The sequence below is a fragment of the Gymnoscopelus braueri genome, assembly GCF_963280865.1.
Source record: "Gymnoscopelus braueri genome assembly, chromosome: 22".
Lineage (NCBI taxonomy): Eukaryota > Metazoa > Chordata > Actinopteri > Myctophiformes > Myctophidae > Gymnoscopelus > Gymnoscopelus braueri.
This window is the reverse complement of record NC_137624.1, coordinates 2,131,341-2,154,212: the sequence shown is the minus strand read 5'-3', so window position 1 is coordinate 2,154,212 and position 22,872 is coordinate 2,131,341. Positions and strand designations below refer to the sequence as shown.

Here is a 22,872-nt window from a genome sequence, read left to right as displayed (position 1 = left end):
ATTGAACATTGGAACATGTGAAGCCTTCAAAAATTGCACAGGGCAGATATGACAAATAACTGAAATTCACAAAGAAATTATTGACATATTCAAAAATGTTATACATGTAAAAAAAAAAAGCAGAAATAGCTGATCTACAAGCTTACAATGTGTCACGATGCATTGATCTACAAACTTAAAAGCTGATCTACAATCTACCATCTTATGAGCTGATCTACAAGCTTAAAACACGTCGTAAGCTTGTAGATCAGCTATTTCTGATTTGTTTTATATATTTGAAAATAGGTGAACATTTTTCAGCATGGAAACGATTATGACGATTATGTCAAAATAATTGCAATTATCTCAAATAATTGCGACTAAACGATTATTGTAACAATTGCGACAGTAATACGGGTACATGTACTCAAGTACTGTACTTAAGTAAAATGTTTAGGTATTTTTTACATTGCTAGTGTATTTCCAATTATCTATACTTTTACTTCTACTCTACTACATCTCAGAGGCAAATATTGTACTTTTACTCCACTACAATTATTTGAAAACTTTAGTTACTAGTTACTTTGCAGATATAAAAGATTACATTATAAACACTTTAGCCCTATTTTATACATAGGCTATTTTGAAAATAGCAGACGTGTTGTGAGCTTGTAGATCTGCTATTTTCAAACATTTTATTACTTTTACTTTTGGTGCTTTAAGTACATTTTGATACCAATACTTTTGTACTTTTGCTCAACTAAATTTAGAATTCCCGACTTTTACTTGTAACGGAGCACTTCTACACATTGCAGTATTGATACTTTTACTTAAAGGGCAAGACCACTTTGGTAGAGGTTTGGGTTGTGTAGTTACCTTGCCAACTCCAAAAGGTGGACAAGAAATCAAAAATAATTGCTCCATTGATTAGAAATTGATCATTCTAAATTTGCTCCTCATTGACTTACATTGTACGGTAAAACAGCTCTCAAAGTCACTCTTTTAGCACATAAACAAACACAAACAAAGTTGATTCAGACAATATAGAACATCACCAAACCCAGTACTGTTTTTATTTTTTATAAAAATGTTAACTTCCTGTTGATTTTGCTATTTTTATTAAGAAGAAAACCCGGACTGGATTCGCGGATCCGGATCTTCAAATAGTAAAATAAGTAGGAAGTTAACATTTTTATTAAAAAAACAAACAGTACTGGGTTCGGTGATGCTCTAGATTGTCTGAATCAGCTTTATTCGTGTTCATTTACGTGCTAAAAGAGTGAGTTTAAGAGCTGTTTTACCGTACAATGTAAGTCAATGAGGAGCAAATTTAGAATGATCAATTTCTAATCAATGGAGCAATTATTTTTGATTTCTTGTCCACCTTTGGAGTTACATCATGGCAAGGTAACTACACAACCCAAACCTCTACCAAAGTGGTCTTGCCCTTTAAGTAAAACATTTGAGTACTCTTCCCACCACTGATAAAGTGGTATATTGTGGTGTATTGTGGTATTAACGAGGTATCATTTGAACCTTTCTCCATACAGGTGACTCGTTAAGCATCAGGGACCACACCATGCTGGCGGGGGTGTTCAGGCGCTACGGCCTGCTGGTGGCCTCCCACCCGTGGGAGGTGATCGTGGGGACCATCGCTCTGACCGTCTGCCTCATGTCCATGAGCGGCCTGGCTGTCAGCCAGCAAGTGTGCAGCTGGGACGAGTGTCCTAAAGTCCAAGAGGTCAGTTTACTATGGGAACTAGGGTAGCAACCAGTACTGGTGGAAAAAGTACTCACAGTTTTTTTTACTTAAGTGAAAGTATCAATACCTGCAATGTAGAAGTACTCTGTTACAAGTAAAAATCCGGATTTCGAAATTTACTTGTTTGAAAATAGCAGATCTACAAGCTCACAACGCGACGCGTTGTGAGCTTGTAGATCAGCTATTTTCAAATAGCCTATGTATAAAATGTTGCCAAAGTGGCTAATGTATGTTTTATAATATAATAGTTTATATCTACAAAGTAACTAGTAGCAAAAGGTTTCAAATAATTGTAGTGGAGTAAAAGTAAAATATTTGCCTCCGAGATGCAGTGGAGTAGAAGTAAATAATACTCCAGCAAAGTAAAAAAAATACCTCAAAATTGTAATTGTACTTTAGTTACTTTACACCACCGGCCTACACATAACCGTGAACATGAATCTATCTCTACAGAAAGTCCTCAGCAGTGACGTCATCATCCTGACGGTCACGCGCTGCATGGCCATCGTCTACATCTACTTCCAGTTCAAAAACCTCCGACAGCTGGGCTCCAAGTACATCCTGGGTCAGTACCATGTCAAATGTATCCGAGTACATCCTGGGTCAGTACCATGTAAATGTATCCAAGTACATCCTGGGTCAGTACCATGTAAAATGTATCCGAGTACATCCTGGGTCAGTACAGTACCATGTAAATGTATCCGAGTACATCCTGGGTCAGTACAGTACCATGTCAATGTATCTGAGTACATCCTGGGTCAGTACCATGTCAATGTATCCAAGTACAGGACCTGGGTCAGTACCATGTCAATGTATCCGAGTACATCCTGGGTCAGTACCATGTCAATGTATCCAAGTACAGGACCTGGGTCAGTACCATGTCAATGTATCCAAGTACATCCTGGGTCAGTACCATGTGTTGTTGCATTTCGTGGCTGTATCGGGTGGTTTGTTCAAAACTGTTCTGGAAATGTAAAAAAGGAACCAGCTGTGATCCAATGTAGTCACAAGCTCTTGTTAATACTTTTCATTGGTTCAATATAAAAATAAATAAATAGCCGATCTACAAGCTCACAGCGCATCGTGATGCGTTGTGAGCTTGTAGATCTGCTATTTTTTTGTGTGACTGTAGAATGATAATTCTACAGATTCTGTAGAATGATAAAGTTTATTTAAATCCACACATCAACACTGTATGTGTGCAGCAATAATTTGGTATTTATTCTATCTCTGCAGGTATTGCGGGGCTCTTCACCGTGTTCTCCAGTTTCATTTTCAGTACCGTGGTCATTCACTTCTTTGGGAAAGAATTGACCGGCCTCAAGTAAGTCATTGCATTTGCATAGAGATCGGTATTTATCATATATTTTCATGTCAAGGACCCCCATTTGAAAAGATTTTGCGCCAGGGACCCCCATAAGAAGAATATTTATAGTTATTAGGGATGGGACGATTAACCAAAATGTGTGTCACTAACAGTTTAGGACTAAATAACCGAAATTAACCAAAATCAAGTCAAAAAACAGAATATTAATGGCATAAATAAATATATACTATCTATAATTGTTCATCATACAATATTTTGCAATACTTACAAAAAGAAAACAAAACATTTATAGGGAAGAAAAAAAACGTACATGAGATATAGACCTACAATCCATGTTTTAGGCCCTATTTGAACTGCCCACTTAAAGGACTGCAATTCTATTTATTGATATGACGTCATAGACAGTTAATCACCCACAGTCCAAACGTTACACGTTTACATAAAAGGCCCAAATGCCTCTCCCTAATATTGATAACATTACAAATTTAACAAAGAGTTTTCAATTCTCTTTTTGAACATATCCATCACATTGTGATAATAATGCAGGGTTGTCATGTGTGTGTGTTTTCATTGCAGTGAAGCTCTGCCATTCTTCCTCCTCCTCACTGACCTTTCCAAAGCCTGTACGTTGGCCAAGTTCGCCCTCAGCTCAAACTCTCAGGTAACATTTCACCCCTGACCCCCATCAAATACAACACCCACCTATTTATATTTATAGAGTGTGGGTATTCTTGACATGTAATTAAGTGTGTGTGTGTGTGTGTGTGTGTGTGTGTGTGTGTGTGTGTGTGTGTGTGTGTGTGTGTGTGTGTGTGTGTGTGTGTGTGTGTGTGTGTGTGTGTGTGTGTGTGTGTGTGTGTGTGTGTGTGTGTGTGTGTGTGTGTGTGTGTGTGTGTGTGTGTGTGTGTGCAGGAGGAGGTAAGGGAGAACATCTCTCAGGGCATGGCCATCCTGGGTCCAACCTTCACGCTAGACGCTCTGGTCGAGTGTCTGGTCATCGGCGTGGGAACCATGTCAGGTTAGTGCACATCCACTTGATGTCAGTATAGGTCAAACACGTCCTCAAAGGTTTTGATGCTTGGATCTGCTGTCTTCACAGCGTAACACGAGCATACAACAAAGTATGACATAGTGCTTAAGTCAGCCGCAAGGAACTTGGAGGGTATCCATACAGCCCTGTTCCTGAGACAGAAAAGTCCAATCTGTATTAAACAACTATCCATCCATCCATCCATCTTCAACCAATCCATCTTCAACAACACATTCCAATAATAATAACTAGACCATACCCGTCGGGGGATATGAGCACCCAAAGTGTGCAGTTATGGGTTATGCGCTGTGCACAGACAGTATATCAGGGATGGAAAGTGAGTTTGTATTCTGTGCGTTGTACTACACGACACACGCACGTGCGCATCCCGTCGCCGCGTCGTGGAGCCACAGAGAACACACACCGCTTATTATAAGCGACTTGGGCTCTCTTAGTTTGGGCTTGTTTTCATAGACCAGGTTTTGCTTGTTTCTCTCACAAAACCTGGCAACCCTGTAAAAATGCATTCATTCCATCGGGCATGCGCAGTAACGGCGCAAACTGCGGTCGCAGAGTTAGACTGTGTTTTCAAAAAAGGAAAATAAACAGCTTGAATTTGGGTAAAGTGAAAAACAGGCTTCCTCACGGTGGGCATGTGCTAATGATGAACGGCCTTGTGCAAGTGCAGAGCAATTGCTTCTACAGCCACTGAAGAGAACCAAGCACTTCAGACAGACTGACAGACTGACATTCCTTAAATTATATGTAGGATAATAAAAATACACTGATACTCAAAGTCGCTTTACAACAAAACAAATTAAACAACTTTATTAAGAGAAAATTAGTTTTAAAAAAAACTGAGCAAAGAAAAAAAAATATCAAGCTAAAACTAAAAGGCAGAAAGGGAGTTTTGAATTAGGCGGGGAAAGAGAGTCTGAAAAGGTGGGTTTTGAGGGACGCTTTGAACAGGGCAAGGGTGGGGGCGGCTTTGATGTGAGGTGGGAGTGGGTTCCAAAGGGAGAGGGGCTGCAACTGAGAAAGCCCTGTCACCCCAGGTGCGTTGCTTTTTTCTTTTGACCCAGGGACCACCATCCTGACTAAGATAGGGCTTTCACGACTAGAGATTATTACTGGTCGACTACTTTGACCCAGTGGTAGTCGACTAGTCGACTTAAAAAAAAGAAGAAAAAAAAATCATATATATATATATTTTTTTTTGCCATTGTTTTAATGCCATTACTATTATCATTATCCTCCTGCCTTTATGTTTATGCCGTTTTAAGGGAAGCGCTTCTGGCACAGCAGCACAGTAGCGTCTCCAAGGATCCTCAAAAGGGGGTTATTGCCCAATAATAGGCTATTATTGGTCATACTTTTGACCCCCTTTTGATAAAAAAAATAAGGCAGGAGGATAATAGTAATGGGCCATTACTATGGCATTAAAACAATGTTTTGTTTTTTTCTCGCCAACTATTCGACTAGTACCAACAAGTGGTTATACTAGTCGACTAGTGGTTATACTAGTCGGTGAAAGCCCTAGACTAAGAGCAACCTGGGGACCACCACTATTGTGTCGGGTGGGTCCATCATATACCCACCCCACGCAATAGTGGTGGGGGGTTCATGCACCATTCCATGGGTTAAGATTAGTTTTTTTTCTTACTTGTTACTCACTAATCACACTATTACAGGTTACATCATACATGGGCAACTGGTGGCCCGGGGGCGACATGCAGCCCCCACCTTCACTTAATGCGGCCCTTAGGTTAATATCGGAATACTGACATATTATTGATTTCAGCTGTTACAATTCCAAACATGCAATTACAATCACAAATCAAGACACATTCTCGTTCTGTATGCGTCTCTCTGAAAATGGACAGATCCATAATCAATAATCAATAATGATGAACTCTCGTTGTTTTCCTACAGGTGTTCCTCAACTAGAGATCATGTGTTGTTTTGGCTGCATGTCGGTGTTGGCAAACTACTTTGTCTTCATGACTTTCTTCCCTGCCTGCGTTTCACTGGTGCTGGAGGTAATTAAGATAAGATAAGATACAGGAATACACTTTAAGACAAGATGTGTGTGTTTGTGTATTAGCCCTTTAAGATCCGGGAACGCATCTGTGTCATTTTAAGATTTCTTTGGCTATTCAAAAAACAGCAGATCTACAAGCTCATAGATGAGCTTGTAGATCTGCTTCTTTTTTTTTTAATCGTGGAAAATGTGTGCAATTTTTTATATATGTGTGTGTGTGTGTGTGTGTGTGTGATATATATGTATGTATGTATGTATGTATGTATGTATGTATGTATGTATGTATGTATGTATGTATGTATGTATGTATGTATGTGTGTATGTATATGTTTTAAAGCGGACATTTATTACTCCAATCTGGGCTTCCAAATACATAAAATTTTGGGTGGTCCTTGACATGGAAAAGTTGGAGCACCACTGTCCTAACATTACTGTTAGGATTTAGAAAACATTTCTAGATATCTATTTGGCCGCGGACCCCCATCTCAAAATGTTTTGTTCCAGGGACCCCCCAGAAGCAAAGATTTGAGTTACAAATGTTCGCTTTAAAATATATATATTTTCAAAGATTTGCACACCTTTTCCACGATTTTTTAAAAAATGGCAGATCTACAAGGAGCTTGTATATCTGCTATTTTTGAATAGCCAAAGCAATCTGAAATGACAGAGATATGTTCCCGGTCTTAATAGATTAAACATAATAATGATAGTGGCAGAGGCAGCAGTAGCAGCAATATTCATAATCATATATTCATACAGTAATAGTGTATTTGTACTGTGTCTACAGTTATCCAGGGAAAGCCGCGAAGGTCGTCCCATCTGGCAACTGAGCCACTTTGCCTCAGTCCTGGCTGAAGAAGAAGACAACAAGCCCAACCCTGTCACCCAAAGGGTTAAAATTATCATGGTGAGAAAAGACCTCCGTTTGATATGAACACGCACATACAGTAAAAAACAATACACTAAAGAACCATTTAGTTGATTTAAAAGCATTTAACACATCAAGTGCAAGAGGTTTTTTAAAACAGGGTACATCCAGTGCCAGCGTTTCTTACCGTTTACGCTGATATGTTTAGAGCTGTAGAAGCCTCCACAAGGACCCTGATGTAAACGAAGGGTGTGTGTGCGCGATGGTCGAGGGTTCCGACTAACGACTGGAACAATAATATTTCTAACGCGATCCGCCATTGCAGAGTGATCGCCCGTCGAAAATGGCTTGTTTTCACCAATGTAAAAAGATATGGAGATGTGGACCTTTCTCTCAAGATCCTATCATTGGATCGGACGGAAGAGACGTTTTTTGGGCCCTTGTCACATCCGTCCATTCCATTTTACAGGTTTATGGCACTCGACGGGTGTATTTGCAAACACGAGAATTCTCGTGTTTGGCACTCAATGTGTTAATATGAACAGACTCATACATGTAGAGAACATCTCTCATCAGCCTCAGGCCTTGTTCTGTTGGTTCTGGTCCATTAATTGTTCTCTTAATGTTCTCTTATGTCCTCTTAAGTCTCTAGGTATAGTTCATGTTGTTCTCTCTCCACAGTCTCTAGGCTTGGTTCTAGTTCATATAATTCATGTTGTTCTCTCTCCACAGTCTCTAGGCTTGGTTCTAGTTCATATAATTCATGTTGTTCTCTCTCCACAGTCTCTAGGCTTGGTTCTAGTGCATAAAATCCATGTTGTTCTCTCTCCACAGTCTCTAGGCTTGGTGCTGGTCCACGCTCACAGTCGTTTAGCTGCAGACGAACCGGGTCACAATCGCACATCAGAGGAGGGTCCCATCGCCCACAGGCTGGACTCCACCAGCTCCATGTGGCCCCTGCACATCTCCAGGTAACCCTGGAGTGTCACATCGCCACTGATTAACCCATTAAGACCGGGAAATCATCTGTCATTTTAGATTTTAACCACTTTAACCATTATTTTATACTTTGGCTATTCAAAAATAGCAGATATTCAAGCTTGTAGATCTGCTATTTTTGAAGACAGACATATTTTTTAAAGCGAACATTTGTAACTCAAATCTTTGCTTCTGGGGGATTCTACAAATGTCGTCTAAATCCTAACAGTTTTTTTTTAAAGTCATATGTTGCTATAATATCAGTGGTTCTCAAACGTATTTCATGTCAAGGACCACATATTTGTCCGCAGACTCCCCCCCCCCCCCCCCCCATCTCAACATATCTTGTTCCAGGGACCCCCAGAAGCAAATATTTGACTTATTCAAAGATTTGCACACATTTTCACGATTTCTTTTTTTCCAAAACAGCAGATCTACAAGCTCATAGCGTGGCACTCGGTGCCGCGCTATGAGCTTGTATATCTGCTATTTTTGAATAGCCAAAGAACATCTAAAGTGACACAGATGCGTTCCTGGATGGAATGGGTTAAATTGATTAGTGTGTGTTGTTGTCAGCATGGATCTAGAGCAGGTGATCACCCTGGGCCTGGCGTTGCTCCTGGCTGTGAAGTACGTCTTCTTTGAGCAGACGGAGGCCGAGTCTTCCCTGTCCCTGAAGAGTCCAACCATCAGCTCCCACAGAGGGACAGGTTGGTTCATTTGCACTGTTAAAACCCATGAAGACCTGAGGCCCATTCTACAAATTGCCTGCTAAATCAGTAGATTTCTTCTGTGATCTACAAGCTCGTTGTGCTCTACAAGCTCACAACGCGCCTGAGACCCGTTGTGAGCTTGTAGATCTGCTATTTTTTGGCGCACTGATAATTAAGTGTAAATCAGTGGTTCTCAAACTTTCTTTCTAGTCAAGGACCACCCAAAATGATATGTATTTGGCCCCCATCTCAAAATATTTTGTTCTAGGGACCCCCCCCCCCCACCAGAAGCAAAGATTTGAGTTGAAAAAATATATATATTCAAAGATTTGAGTAAAAAAATTATATATATTTTTTCAAAGATTTGCACAATTTTCACGATTTTTCAAAACAAGAGCTTTTAGATCTGCTATTTTTGAATAGCCAAAGGAATCTAAAAATGACCGATACCGATATGATGACGATTAATCCCCGATCGATGCTGCGTTCCTATGACAGAGACGGAATGCTGCAGAACCAGAACCACCTCGGAGTCCTCTCAGTCTCTGAAGAGTCCAGCCGCCGGCTGTCCCCCTCAGACCGTGAGACACAGAGGAGGAGGAGGGACGGAGACGGAAAGCTGTGGGACGACGGACTCGCGGTCGCACAAACCCCAGACGACCGCCGGCGCTGCCTCCACGGCCTGCTGCACCACTGCTGCACCTGAGCCCGACACGCTCTCCAAACACACGACCGGTGAGACTTCAGCACCCGATTCACAGTGATGTAAAGGGTTCTCAACTTGTGGGTCGGGGCCCCCAGGGGGGTCCCCACATGATTTTGAGGGGGTCCCCAGATGACAGTGAAGTGACAATTTAAGGACTTTTAAGACCAAAAAATAGAGAGAAAAGAAAGAAAAGAAAAAGACCATTATTGGATCAAAAGTAATCGACAAGCTAGACTATAAAAACTGGTCAAACATTGGCCAAATTGTTAAATAAAATAGGCAAAAATGTGTGCTTGTAGATCTGCTATTTTCACGATATTTATCTGTGGAACCGAGTAAAACTAAATATAATGCCTCAACTCAAATATGATTATTTTGGAGGGTCCCCAGTTCAAATATGATTGTTTTTTTTTGGGGGGGGGGGTTAAGTTTTTAGCATTAATTACTTGGCTGTCATATTGAACTATTCCTTTATGTCTTTATCTTTTTATATCAGAGGTGACTGATCCCCCGGTGACAGAGAGCCCCTCCTCTTCTCAACTTCACCTCCCCTCAGAGCCTCGAACCGTCGACCAGTGTTTATCCATCCTCATGGATCCACAGGTAGATGTTAATACATGCTTGTTTCTTTCATCCTTTTAATCATCTTCGTAAAATGTTTTTAAACCATTTAAACCGGGAACACATCTGTGTAACCACTTAAACCATTATTTTATAGTTTGGCTATTCAAAGATAGCATATCTACAAGCTCAGGGCAAAACCAGTTAACTCAAGATAGAGCCGTTTCCAGGAAACAAATAAACAGTAGGTGGACTGAAATGGAAATCTTCGGATGACATTATTTCCGGATCCGGGTGAGTGGAAAGTGAACCTGATCACTGGAGTGACAGACAACAGCGCAATCTTTTATAAAACAATTAAAAATGAATCTGACGGGAATTCCCGTCCTTGGCAATGAAAGAGTTAAGGAGGACTTAGAAGTAACATATGAGCCAATGTCACTTTTATAACACCACCAATGTTGTTAGTTGAGGATGTGTGTTTGTGGATATGTGATTTCTTTCAAGATGATGTGTAGATCAATGATGTTTTGTTTCTCTCCAGAGGGGCGCCCGTTACCTTAGCGACGCGGAAGTGGTGAACCTGGTGATGACGCGGAACATCCTGCCCTATAAGCTGGAGGTTGTCATGGAAACGGAAGAGAGGGGCGTGGCCATACGGAGAGAAATGCTGTCGTCCAACTTGCCCCACCCTTCCGCCTTAAACCTTTTGCCTTATAAGGACTACGATTATTCAAAGGTACTTTATACCGTTGGTTCTCAAAGTGGGGTCCGGGGACCCCCAGGGGTCCTTGAGGGGGTTCCAGGGGGTCCCCAGATGAATAATGGATAGTTAGGAACCAAATGGACCCTTATGGGGATGTAACACTGAGAGTGTACAAAATGGAACCAAATGGACCCAGAAGGGTCCATTTGGTTCCATTTTGTACACTCTCAGAGCTATGGTGGTCCGTGGTCTAATGCAGGGGTTCTCAAAGTAGGGTTTGGGGACGCCAGGGTCCTATATACATCAGCTATTTTCTAAAAAAAGATACATATTAAAAAAAGTTTTTTAAAATGTTTGAATATTTTTTTAAATGTTTAACCCCACAAATCTTGTATGGAGTCCTTGGCACAAAATCTTTTCAGATGGGGGTCCGCGGCCAAATGCACATTAACAAATTGAGTGCCAGTCGCGTATATCTACGCGAACCTATTTAAAGCCGCCACGTGCCAGTCGCGTAGATCTACGCCAACTGGTCTTTTTTTTTCTAAAGATGACACCAATCCGCCAGGGGGGGGCTGCGCGAGAAAAAAAGGACGCTCTGCTTCCAAATTCCGCCGATTTTCGTCGTTTTTTTTTCACTCTCGCTGTTTGGTGAACCCCCCAGGTTGGTGCCCTGTGCTGCGCTGCTTTTATCCGCCAAATTTGGGACGTTCACGGCATATTTTGCACCATTACGGTACGTTCATCATCGGTGACGAGTGCCTCTAACAGCCGCTGCGAGTCGCAGCCTGTCTGTGTGTCAGGATGCGAGGCTCACACAATCACAGCATGCGTCCCCCTGCGCCTATGGCTGTACATGGGGCCGACACGTGCTTTAGCGTGATTGTGAAGTAAATTCCTAGCCTCGATCTCCAGGCTTTTATTTTTTAGTTTTGCTAAAAAATAAAAGCTTGGAAATTCCGGTCCCAGCTGTTGGTACGCAAAAGCGCCTCGCGTCGTCTGATGTGGTGCTCATTATTTATTTTGGGTGCGCATGCGCACCTGCGCACCAGTTATGTGCACCCCTGATTATTATGGTATGTTACAGTATTGTATAGGATGTGACTGACAGGATGCCGATGTGTTTCCTATAGGTGATGGGCGCCTGCTGCGAGAACGTCATTGGCTACATGCCTGTTCCCGTGGGCGTGGCCGGGCCTCTCCTACTTGACGGGACGCAGTTTCAAGTTCCCATGGCGACCACAGAGGGCACCCTGGTGGCGAGCACCAACCGAGGATGCAGGGCGGTGGCTGTAAGTACAACATATACATAAACATGGTGAAAAATCACCGGCTTCGAATGCTATCAATGCATTGAATGGGAGATTATCACGTTTTATCAGACCTTTGAATGGGTGAGTAGGCGCGATTTAGACCTACCCGCGATTTGTCAGACCATTCATGGGGCGTAATCAGGAGCTACTGACCTACTTGGGGGCGGAGCAGTCCCCATAACAATATTTACGATTCTGTGCCTATCGGTACATAACTCGAACAGCGCTGAGTAGGCACAGGCGAACGTCACACCGTTCAGGATGGCAACTCGGTCGCTTTAGCTCCCTCGGTGGTCCTTCTCGCCTGTGACTGCGCGCCTCCGTCATGGTCCGAAACCAAAACCAAAACCGAAACTGAACTGAACTATTTAAGTCCTCTCCGTTGGTAGGTCAGTATGTCTTGATAACACCCAATGAATGGTCTGATAAATCGCGGGTAGGTCAGTATGTCGCCTATTTCGCCCATTCAAAGGTCTAATAAGAGGTGATAATGTCCCATTCAATGCATTGATAGCATCCGAATCAGGTGTGAAAAATCCACCCTTAGTCCGACTAGAAATTGTGTCGCTTTATCACCACTTGCTATTCTCGTTCTGTGTGGATGCACTAAGGACACAAACAACATTTTGAATTGAATTAATCGCACAGAAGGACCTAATACCTTTAAGACCAGGAACGCATCTGTGTCATTTTAAGATTTCTTTGGCTATTCAAAAATAGCAGATATACAAGCTCGCCGAAACTTTGTGCAAATCTTTGAATATATATATTTTTTGCGAACATTTTTAACTCTGTTACAACTTCTGGGGGGTCCCTGGAACTAAATATTTTGGGATGGGGGTCTGCGGCCAAATGCATATCATTTTGGGAGTCCTTGACATGAAAAAGTTTGAGAACCACTGATTATAGCCACATAATTTCTTTCAAAAAACTGTTTTGAGTTAAAGATTTGAGTTACAAATGTTCGCTTTAAAAATATATATTCAAAGATTTGTACACATTTTTCATGATGTAAAAAAAAATAGCCAAAGTACAAGATAATGGTTAAAATCTAAAATGACAGATGCTTTCCCGGTCTTAACTCATTCACTGCCAGATTTATTTCTGTCTGTGTTTGCCCACTGCCAGCAATTTTCGTTTCTTTTTTAACTTTCAACAGGTCACAAAAATGTTATTTTCATTATGATCGCATGTCCGATCATTTGTAAACACAGACGCTATCCGTGTGCGTCGCCCAGACAACACACATTTCAACTCGCCAAAGATGCACGCTTCTCTTACCTTTTCCAACTGGTCACAGAAAATGTATATCCCTTATGATCGCCTGTCCGCATGTCCGACACGTTACGTGTGTGTGTCGCCCAGAGAAAAAATATTCCATCCGCAACGTTTCCGACTCCTGTAGCAGCACTTTGAAAACAGCGTGTCTCGCGGAACACTGCGAAGAAAAAGTCAACTTGAGATAGAGACGTTTTAATGAGAAAGTTAAACGGGGAGTGGACGGAAACGGAAATCTTTGAATGACGTAATTTCCGTATTCGTGTGAGTTACAGTGAAAGTGGTCACTCCGGGTGACCGAGAACAGGGCGATCTTTAATAAAACCACAAAAAATATTTTGTTTACGTCCGTGGCAGTGAATGAGTTAATGGGTTAATACATACTGTACTATGTCATATTGCATTGTTGAAAATAGTGCTTGTAGATTAACTATTTTGGATGTCACCACCATACGACTAATCATAAGCCAGTCTTAAGTAGCGGCCTGTAAAGTGTGTGTGTGTGTGCACTGACATGATGTTTGCATTCCGTTCCAGTTGAGTGGAGGCTGCGTCAGCAGGGTCCTGGCGGACAGCATGACCAGGGGTCCTGTGGTTCGGCTGCCCTCGGCGTGCCGGGCCGCGGAGGTCAAAGCCTGGCTGGAGACCCAGGACGGGTTTGTTCTGCTCAAACAGACCTTCGACCAGACCAGCAGGTCAGTGCAAACAGACAGAAAAACCCTCATTCGATGCCATTTTGATTATGTGTGCACCTCTTGGTTCTCTCGACATCTCGATGTCACTAAAAAGCTAAGCTTCAAAGACCCTACCAAAACAAACTGATATGATTGCTTCTCGGGCCTTAAGCCCACAAAATATACTTAAAGTACAAAAGTAAAAGTACTCATTATGCAGAAGGTCCCGTTTCACAAGTTTTCAAATGTATAAAATGGCAGATCTACAAGCTCACAATGCGGCGCATCGCGACATACTGCGAGGAGCTTGTAAATCGGCTATTTTCAAATAGCCAAAATGTATATAGTGCTAAAGTGGGTAATGTTTTGTAATAATCAAAATCTACAAAGTAACTAGTAACTAACGCTATTTTGTAGTGGAGTAAAAGTACAATATTTGCCTCTGAGATGTAGTGGGGAAGTAAAACTACTGAAAATTGGAAATACTATGGTAAAGTAAAAGGACCTCAAAAGTTTACTTAAGTACAGTACTTGAGTACATGTACTTTACCACTGGTATTTAAGATAGTCAAGGAGATACCTGACTAACTACTTCTCCAAAGTGAGTGACACCCACAGTCACAACACTAGAGGGAGCCACCATGATCTGGTAGCACCCACATTTAGAACAAACATGGGCAAGTTCTCCTTCTGCTACTCTGTCACCAAAATGTGGAATACCCTGACACCATCCATTAAAGATGGTGTCAGGGCCGAAAAAACATCTATCAGGAGACTACAAGGGGAGATAAATGTACATTTCCCATCTCTTTACATACATGTAGTGTTTGTATTTGTTGATGACATGCACTGCATTATTGTGTTCACTTTATATGCTATGTTGATGAATTGAATACATAGGACCACAATGGAAACTGTTTTGTGTTATCCGTTTAGCCCAAATGTCTGACTGTGCCCCATGATGTTTACATGGCTGACTAATAAAGTATTCAGACAATTAATCAATCAAAAACATGGAATGGTGCAATGACGAAATAAGCTTTCATGAATGAAAGTTAGAGCCAGGGCGATATATCGGTCACTATATGGGCGGCAGTGGCTCGGGGGTAGAGTGGCCGGATGGGAACCGCGAGGTTCGATCCCGGGCTCCTCCAGAGTTAGATGCTGAACCCCTAATTGCTCCCGATGAGCAGGTCGGTGCCTTGCATGGTTTCCTCCGCCATCGTTGTATGAATGTGTGTGTGAATGTAATGCACAATCTATGTAAAGCGCTTTGGATAAAAGCGCTATATAAATGCACCACTTACTATTTCACTATTTTGACAACATCGTCATCGGCAGTTATGCAGCCGACGTGTCCCGGTTTTTCAAATGGAGTAGAAATGTTGCACTTTTTGACCAAATATCAGTAATTGGTGGTCGAGGACTCTCCAAAAAATTGGGAACGGGATCGGACAAAAAAATCTGGTATCTGTCTGGCTCTAAATGTAAGTGGGTTTTGACTACAATGGACCACAAAGGACACAATCCCCCTGGGGCTTTTTGTGTTTTTTTAGCATAACCTTTGACTGTACTACCTGTACTGTTAACAAAGCTGATGATAAAGTATTCAATCGATCAATCAATCAACGCTGAGCATCAGGCCTTTTAAAGTGAAATATGTGTGTGTTCCAGGTATGCCCGTCTAGAGAAGCTGCTGGTCGGTCTAGCAGGGAGGAACCTGTATATCCGCTTCCAGTCGCACACAGGAGACGCTATGGGCATGAACATGCTCTCTAAGGTAAGCTTGTGTGAGCTTGTAGATCTGATTGCTATGGACCCTCTGGGTTACTTAAGTGGGTTCCAAATGGGGGTTCTTACAGGTCTGTAACTCTGAGAGTGTACAAATGGAACCACATGCACCCTTACGGGTCCATTTGGTTCCATTTGTACACTCACAGACTTATGGTAAGACTTATGGTAAGGTAAGCCTGTGAGCTTGTAGATCTACTATAGACTCTTAAGGAAAGCTTGTGAGCTTGTAGATCTGCTATAGACTCTGTGCATAACCGTAGTCCTGGTTTCGTGTTCCGGTTCATAGATTGACAACCCCTCAATACAACAAACCGTCAATACAAATCTTATAGTGTGTGATGCCCCATTATTGTACAATCTTATAGTGTGTGATGCCCCGTTATTTTAAAATCTTGAATCTTGCATGTGTAAAATGATCTAAGATAATCTAAGCGTTCAATACTGAATCGTTAAAGATTTTAAAAGTGCCATAATCTGTGCACAGCTTTAGGCCTGCTAGCATTTTATGATCTCCCATACTTGCGTTTCTGTCACATGTGGTCTGTTGTTCTTTCACAATAAAGGCTGAACGTGTGGAATGGTATTTATGTGTGCACTGCAGGGACGTGCAGAGATAATGGCCAAAACGTCTTGAAAACTGACTTGCCAAAAAAACTTTTGCCGATTGTTGATTTAAGTTTTGGCCGTTGTCACCCGTTTATCTTTAATAACACGGGCTAGGAAGTTCTGACGGCGACGAGCTAGATACCTGAGTAAAGTGCACTTTGAGCTGCATCCAACACATCCACTGACATTTCTGTCGGCCTTACCGTTAGGCCGCTCGGGGCAGGTAAAATGCCTTTTTTGGGGGGTAATAGAATTTTTGTATTTATTTTTTAGTCTGGAGAGGGCACTTTTTTACCGACAGGTAAAAGGGCATGTGCTCAAGCCCCCTTTCATGTCTATGTGTGCACGTGCCTGTATGTGTGTGTTACAGGGAACGGAGAAGGCTGTGTCGAAACTGAAGGAGCGTTTCCCAGACATGGAGGTCCTATCAGTCAGTGGGAATTACTGTACGGATAAGAAGCCTGCAGCCATGAACTGGATTCTAGGCCGTGGGAAGTCTGTGGTGTGTGAGGCCACCATACCTGCCAGGGTGGTCAAAGAGGTACAAGACTACACAACTATACAACTATATGCTGCTCTAAAGCTATAATCTGTATGCAGTGGTGTAAAGTAACTAAGTACATTTACTTGAGTAGAGCTTAAGTACACTTTTGAGGATTCTTTACTTTACTGGAGTATTTCCCGTTTTCAATGCTTTTACTTCGACTCCACTACATCTCAGAGGTAAATATTGTACTTTTACCCCACTACAATTATTTCACAGATTTAGTTACTAGTTACTTTGCAGATTTTGATTATTATCACAAAACATACATTAACCACTTCAGCCCTGGCTATATATATACCGTATATATATATATATACATTTCCGCCATTTGAAAATAGCCGATCTACAAGCTCACAATGCGTCACTTGTGAGCTTGTAGATCGTCTATTTTCAAAATATTTGTTACGTGTTACCAATGATACTAATGAAGGCTCTGTTCCATTCTGGTCAAACAGAGTCAGGGTGCTGATATTGTGCATGTTGGCCCACTGGAAACACTCTGTTACACCAGTGGGTTGACAGTTGGGGTCCAGGGACCCTCATGGGCTTCCAAATGGCCCCTTTCAGGTGTGTAACTCTGAGAGTGTACAAATGGAACCAAATGGACCCGTTATGGGGGTCGTGGAAACCACTGTGCTACACTAAATGGAACAGAGCCTTCATTAGTATCATTGGTAACACCTGTGAAGGAAGTGATAATATGGCTGCTGTGCATAGAGCCTATTACAAGGGGGAGGGGAGTAGAATTTCCCTCTGGTTTCCAGGCCAGTACACATGGTAATAACATAACATATTCAGTGTATAATTATTATCTTTCAGGTATTGAAGAGCAGAACAGCTGCACTGGTTGAGTTGAACATCAATAAGAACCTGGTGGGTTCGGCCATGGCTGGAAGCATCGGAGGATTCAACGCTCACGCCGCTAACATCGTAGCTGCCATTTACATCGCCTGTGGACAGGTACTGAAATAATTCTATAGTACTACTATGCAGGTACTGAAAATATACTGATGATAATAAAACCTCTCCTCTCAAAACTGGGTTACAAAGTGCTTTACAAAGAAAACGGCAAAAGATAACACTCAAAATAGTACAAAAGAAAGATTCAAAACAATGCAGAAAACGATGGAGAAATGCACACACGTACATGCCACTTTCATACCGGTGCAGGACCAGCGGAGATGGACTAGAATCATTGACTAAGAATAGCTAATCTTCAAAAGTGGGTTTTAAACCAGGGGACAGAGTCACCAGTGTTGATTTTGACAGCAAACTTTGATTTAGTTTTTTGAATACATTTCCATTTTAGTTTTAGTCATATTTTTGTCAACTGAAATGTTTTAGTTTTTGTCTAGTTTTAGTCGACTAAATTACATAACATTTTAGTCGACTAAATCTACAATTGATTTAGTCGAGTGAAATGTATTTTGGCGGTGCCTTGATGGCGTTGTAATGGCTGATTTTACACTTGGTTGCAAGCTGAAAATAGCCGATCTGCTATTTTCAGAGCGCAACACCCTAGTGCAACCGAACATAAAATGACTTGTCTTTTAGTTCTACTGGATCTCTTCTCCACTAGATCCCTCACTAACATTTTAGTCTAGTTTTTATTTGTTGACGAAATTGTCAATATATTTAGTCTTAGTTTTAGTCATCGTAGCTTAGTTTTTATTTTGTTTTGGTCGGTGAAAAAAGGTAGTCAACGAACATTTTTCGTCATAGTTTTAGTCGACGAAATCAACACTGCCACAGACTCAGTGAGCCTGATCTCCAGTGGCAGGGCATTCCAAAGGGTAGGGGCTCTGAAGGCAAAGGCCATGCAACCTTTTGTATTTAACTGACGGATCTAAGACTACGTGCTGTGCAGGCACATAGAGGAGATGTAGGTCCGAGATATAGGCTGGGGCTAGACCTAGCCTGGGCTTACATGTAATGAGTACAATTTTAAAACTGATCAGGCGATATAGAAATGTGTTGAGGGCCAAAAATGTATCTCCCCTGGGACACAGATGGGATGGAGAGGATTTGTTTTAGCTTTGTACTTTACTTTGTAGATATAAATGACTATATTATAAAACATACATTAACCACTTTAGCCCTATTTTATACTTAGGCTATTTGAAAATAGCCGATATACAAACTTGCAACGCGTCGCATCGCGACACGTTGTGAGCTGCTATTTTCAAACATTAGTACTTTTACTTTTGGTACTTTAAGTACATTTTGATGCCAATACTTTTGTACTTTTACATTTTGAACACAGGCCTTTTACTTGTAACAGAGTATTTTCATATTGTGGTATTGCTACTTTTACTCAAGTAAAGATATCTGAGTACTTCTTCCACCACTCCGTAGAACTTAGATGTAAACATCTATTGATAATGAATCATATTGTGTGTTTGTCATCCAGGATGCCGCTCAGACGGTAGGATCTTCTAACTGCATCACGCAGATGGAAGCTGCAGGTCCTCAGGGAGAGGATCTATACATCAGCTGTACCATGCCTTCTATAGAACTGGGAACTGTGGGAGGAGGAACTAATCTACCCCCTCAACAAGCCTGTCTACGGGTACTACTACTACTCCCTATGGATTACAGTTCTCAGTCACCACAACTGATTTAAGTCAGCACCATCTGTGCATTTGTACACTCTCAGAGTTATGGTGGTCATTGAAATTAAAAACAATTGTAATTGCATAGCAGACATGAAGTCCACACCCCAGCTCTGACAGTGTGATAAAACCCGGTTAAAAATGTGACGGAAACCCATTCCGGTTCCTCAATGTTGGATCCGGTTCATTCCGGTTTCCGGATCCCAACCCTACAAATAAGACCTTTGATTGTGTGTGTATATAGATGCTGGGTGTCCAGCCCTACAAATAAGACCTTTGATTGTGTGTGTATATAGATGCTGGGTGTCCAGGGCAGCGTCCAGGATCACCCAGGCAGGAACGCCAGGCGATTGGCCAGCGTGGTCTGTGGGGCGGTGCTTGCAGGAGAGCTGTCACTCATGGCTGCTCTGGCGGCCGGTCACCTGGTGCAAAGTCACATGACCCATAACAGGTATGTAGTCTTATTAGAATGACGTCACGGTGATAATGTGTGTAAAGAAAAGTGTTTTTGTTCAAAAGTTTATACTCTATATTGTGATAGTAATCATTGCTATATAGTGTTTGTTCAGTAACTGTTACTAAAGTGCTGAAGAGACGGAAAATACAGAAAATACATGTGTAAGTTGGGATACCAATTTTATCCAATCAGAAGAGAGAGCCCCACAAAGATTATTCAATGTCACTTGTTCATCTTGAAATTGGTATCCCGACGTGACAATGTATTTTCTTCAAGGGGTGCTTGGGTGGCGCAGTGATAAAGTAGGTGACCTCAACTCGATTGGCCCCGTGAGGAGGGAAGCTGGGCGGGGAGGATGATACTTGTCACTGCACGTACTCCTACGGGCTGGGGGCAGGGAGACCCCTGTTAAGTAATGATTACTATGAGAATATAGAGATATGCAACACTTATTACTTACTTATTTCTATTCTAAAACAAAATAAATAACAAAAAAGTCACTTAGACCCCATTTAAAGCAATCCTTTTGTTCAATGTGCATGATTATGCAGTGAGTTTCACCTTTATTTTTTTCTTGTCAGATCTAAAGTCAACCTGCCGGAAACAACCAAGACGTGACGACAGTGATGCATCCTGGGAGTTTGAACGGCTTCCAGTCCTGCCGTACCGTACCGAACATCAGGATACAGCGTATGGTGTATTCCAGTGGTTCTCAAAGGGGGGAGTGGGTGGGTTCCACATGGACCATTACAGGTCTATAACTTTATGGGGGTCCTTGAAATGTATTGGTGTATTCTGAACATCAGGATACAGGATACAACAGTGAACCATGGCAGTCCCCTAACTACAACAGCAGAATCCAGTGACTGGGTCAGGGTGGCTGAAATGTTTTTGGTTCACAGACATTTTGAAAGGACAGCAGAGCTGCTTGGCTTGAGAAAACTGAAATATGATGGTTAACCCTTTAAGACCGGGAAATAATCTGTGTCATTTAAAAAAAAAAAGGGCTATTAAAAAAATAGCAGATATACAAGCTCATAGCTATGAGCTTGTAGATCTGCTATTTTTGAAAAATAAATTGTGAAAATGAGTGCAAATCTTTGAATACATATATTTTTAAACTGAACAATTGTAACTCAGATTTTTGCTTCTGGGGGGTCCCTGGAACAAAACATTTTGAGATGGGGGTCCGCGGCCAAATAACATGTCTAAAAATGATATGTATTTGGCCGCAGACCCCCCCCCCAATCCCAAAATATTTTGTTCCAGGGACCCCAAGAGCAAAGATTTGAGATATATTTTTTTGCTTTAAAACATATATATATATATATATATATATATATATATATATATATATATATATATATATATATATATATATATATATATATATATATATATATATATATATATATATATATATATATATATATATATATATATATATATATATATATACACACATATATATTCAAAGATTTGCACAATTTTGCAGATCTACAAGCTCATAGCTATGAGCTTGTAGATCTGCTATTTTTGAATAGCCAAAGTATAAAATGTGGATAAAGTGGTTACACAGATGCGTTCCCGGTCTTAATGGGTTAAAAATATTCAAACTTATGGTTTCTTTGTCGGCGTGAGTCATTTGTTTTCGTTGCATAATCGTTGCAATGAGTCTGCACCGTGACATCAAGGTAATGTCATGATGATTAGGACAACATTTGGAAAATGTTCTGTCATAATTGTGTCTTGAACTACGAATCCACCAGGAAGGGGTTAATTTAAGACCAATAACAAAGAGCCTTTTAACTACTTAAGCCCTATTTTCAAAGAAATGTTAAAAACAGCCAATCTACAAGCTCACAAAGCGTCGTGAAGCGTTGCGTGCTTGCAACATCGGCTATTTTCACTATTTTTGTTTTGCCTATAATGACAAATAGAGACGCCATTTTGAAAGTGGTCGGCACGTCCAGTAGATATAAACGCTACTCCTGCAGACCGTGTGTTTGTTATTCTGTCAAAAGAGTAAGGAGTTTTGCACTTTTCAGACCCGTTTGAGACGTAAAACTGCTACATTTGTGTAACTCTGAGACGGATATGATGATGATTTACTCCGGAATGTATTTTATCATATCAATGTCATTGTCACAGCATCAATGCACTGAAGGAGATCAGTCTACAACTCATATCAAACTACTGTGATGTGTTTGTTTGTTTGTTTTGGGGTTTAAAATCGGATGTTTCAGGTACCTGTCATCTTAACTCTTATTAACATGGCCTTGTTTATTTTTTAATTTAATTTATAGCAGTGTTTCTCAACCTTTTCTGGATCAGGGCCCACTTGAACGTCTCAAAAGCGTTTGCGGGCATTTTCAGAGCATTTTTATTTGATTTCTATTGATTGTGTTCCGGCTTGAATGAGTGGAACTAACATAGAATACTTTAATTTATTGGTATCACTATGAAAACTTTTTTTATAGAAAAAATACCATGAAATGTTTTCAACATTATTAAAATGAACCCACAGGTTGAGAAACACTGATTTATAGTAACTCAACGTTGGCCAAGCTATCAGAGATTTCACATTGTGTGCCGCCGCTTCTGTGAGTGCAAATGGAAAATCAAAGCCATATCAATGACTCAACTGAACTATGACATTAAAATGTACAAAGTCCTGTGTTTTCCATTAAGGAGATAGCTCACAAGTGGCCTTAAATAAATACTGGAAACTATTTAAGTCAATGTCTAATGATATTCTTATTCTATTTAATAAATCCTTATGCCTTTTACATGTATGAGTCTCGTCTACGTAACTGAAGTGGGGAAAACATAAATTTTCTTTCTAAACGGGGTAAAAGAACATGCATGTAAAAGAACATGCACGGCATGTTGTTTACAATCCGTCTAATGACAATACATT

General features: G+C 41.1%; 1 protein-coding gene across 1 annotated transcript; it reads left to right on the top strand.

Moving 5' to 3' along the window:
- Positions 1–1,558: 1,558 nt before the first annotated feature.
- Positions 1,559–21,158, top strand: LOC308077890 (3-hydroxy-3-methylglutaryl-coenzyme A reductase-like; the record flags this gene model as incomplete). Its single annotated transcript, XM_080418867.1, has 20 exons — positions 1,559–1,720; positions 2,195–2,306; positions 2,978–3,065; positions 3,645–3,729; positions 3,981–4,086; positions 6,031–6,137; positions 6,927–7,046; positions 7,842–7,978; positions 8,562–8,695; positions 9,197–9,433; positions 9,901–10,007; positions 10,510–10,704; positions 11,805–11,963; positions 13,800–13,957; positions 15,611–15,716; positions 16,707–16,877; positions 17,703–17,843; positions 19,294–19,452; positions 19,792–19,946; positions 20,534–21,158. 20 exons carry the CDS (start codon positions 1,559–1,561, stop codon positions 20,568–20,570), a joined length of 2,676 nt encoding a protein of 891 aa, XP_080274993.1. The 3' UTR covers positions 20,571–21,158.
- Positions 21,159–22,872: the final 1,714 nt, after the last annotated feature.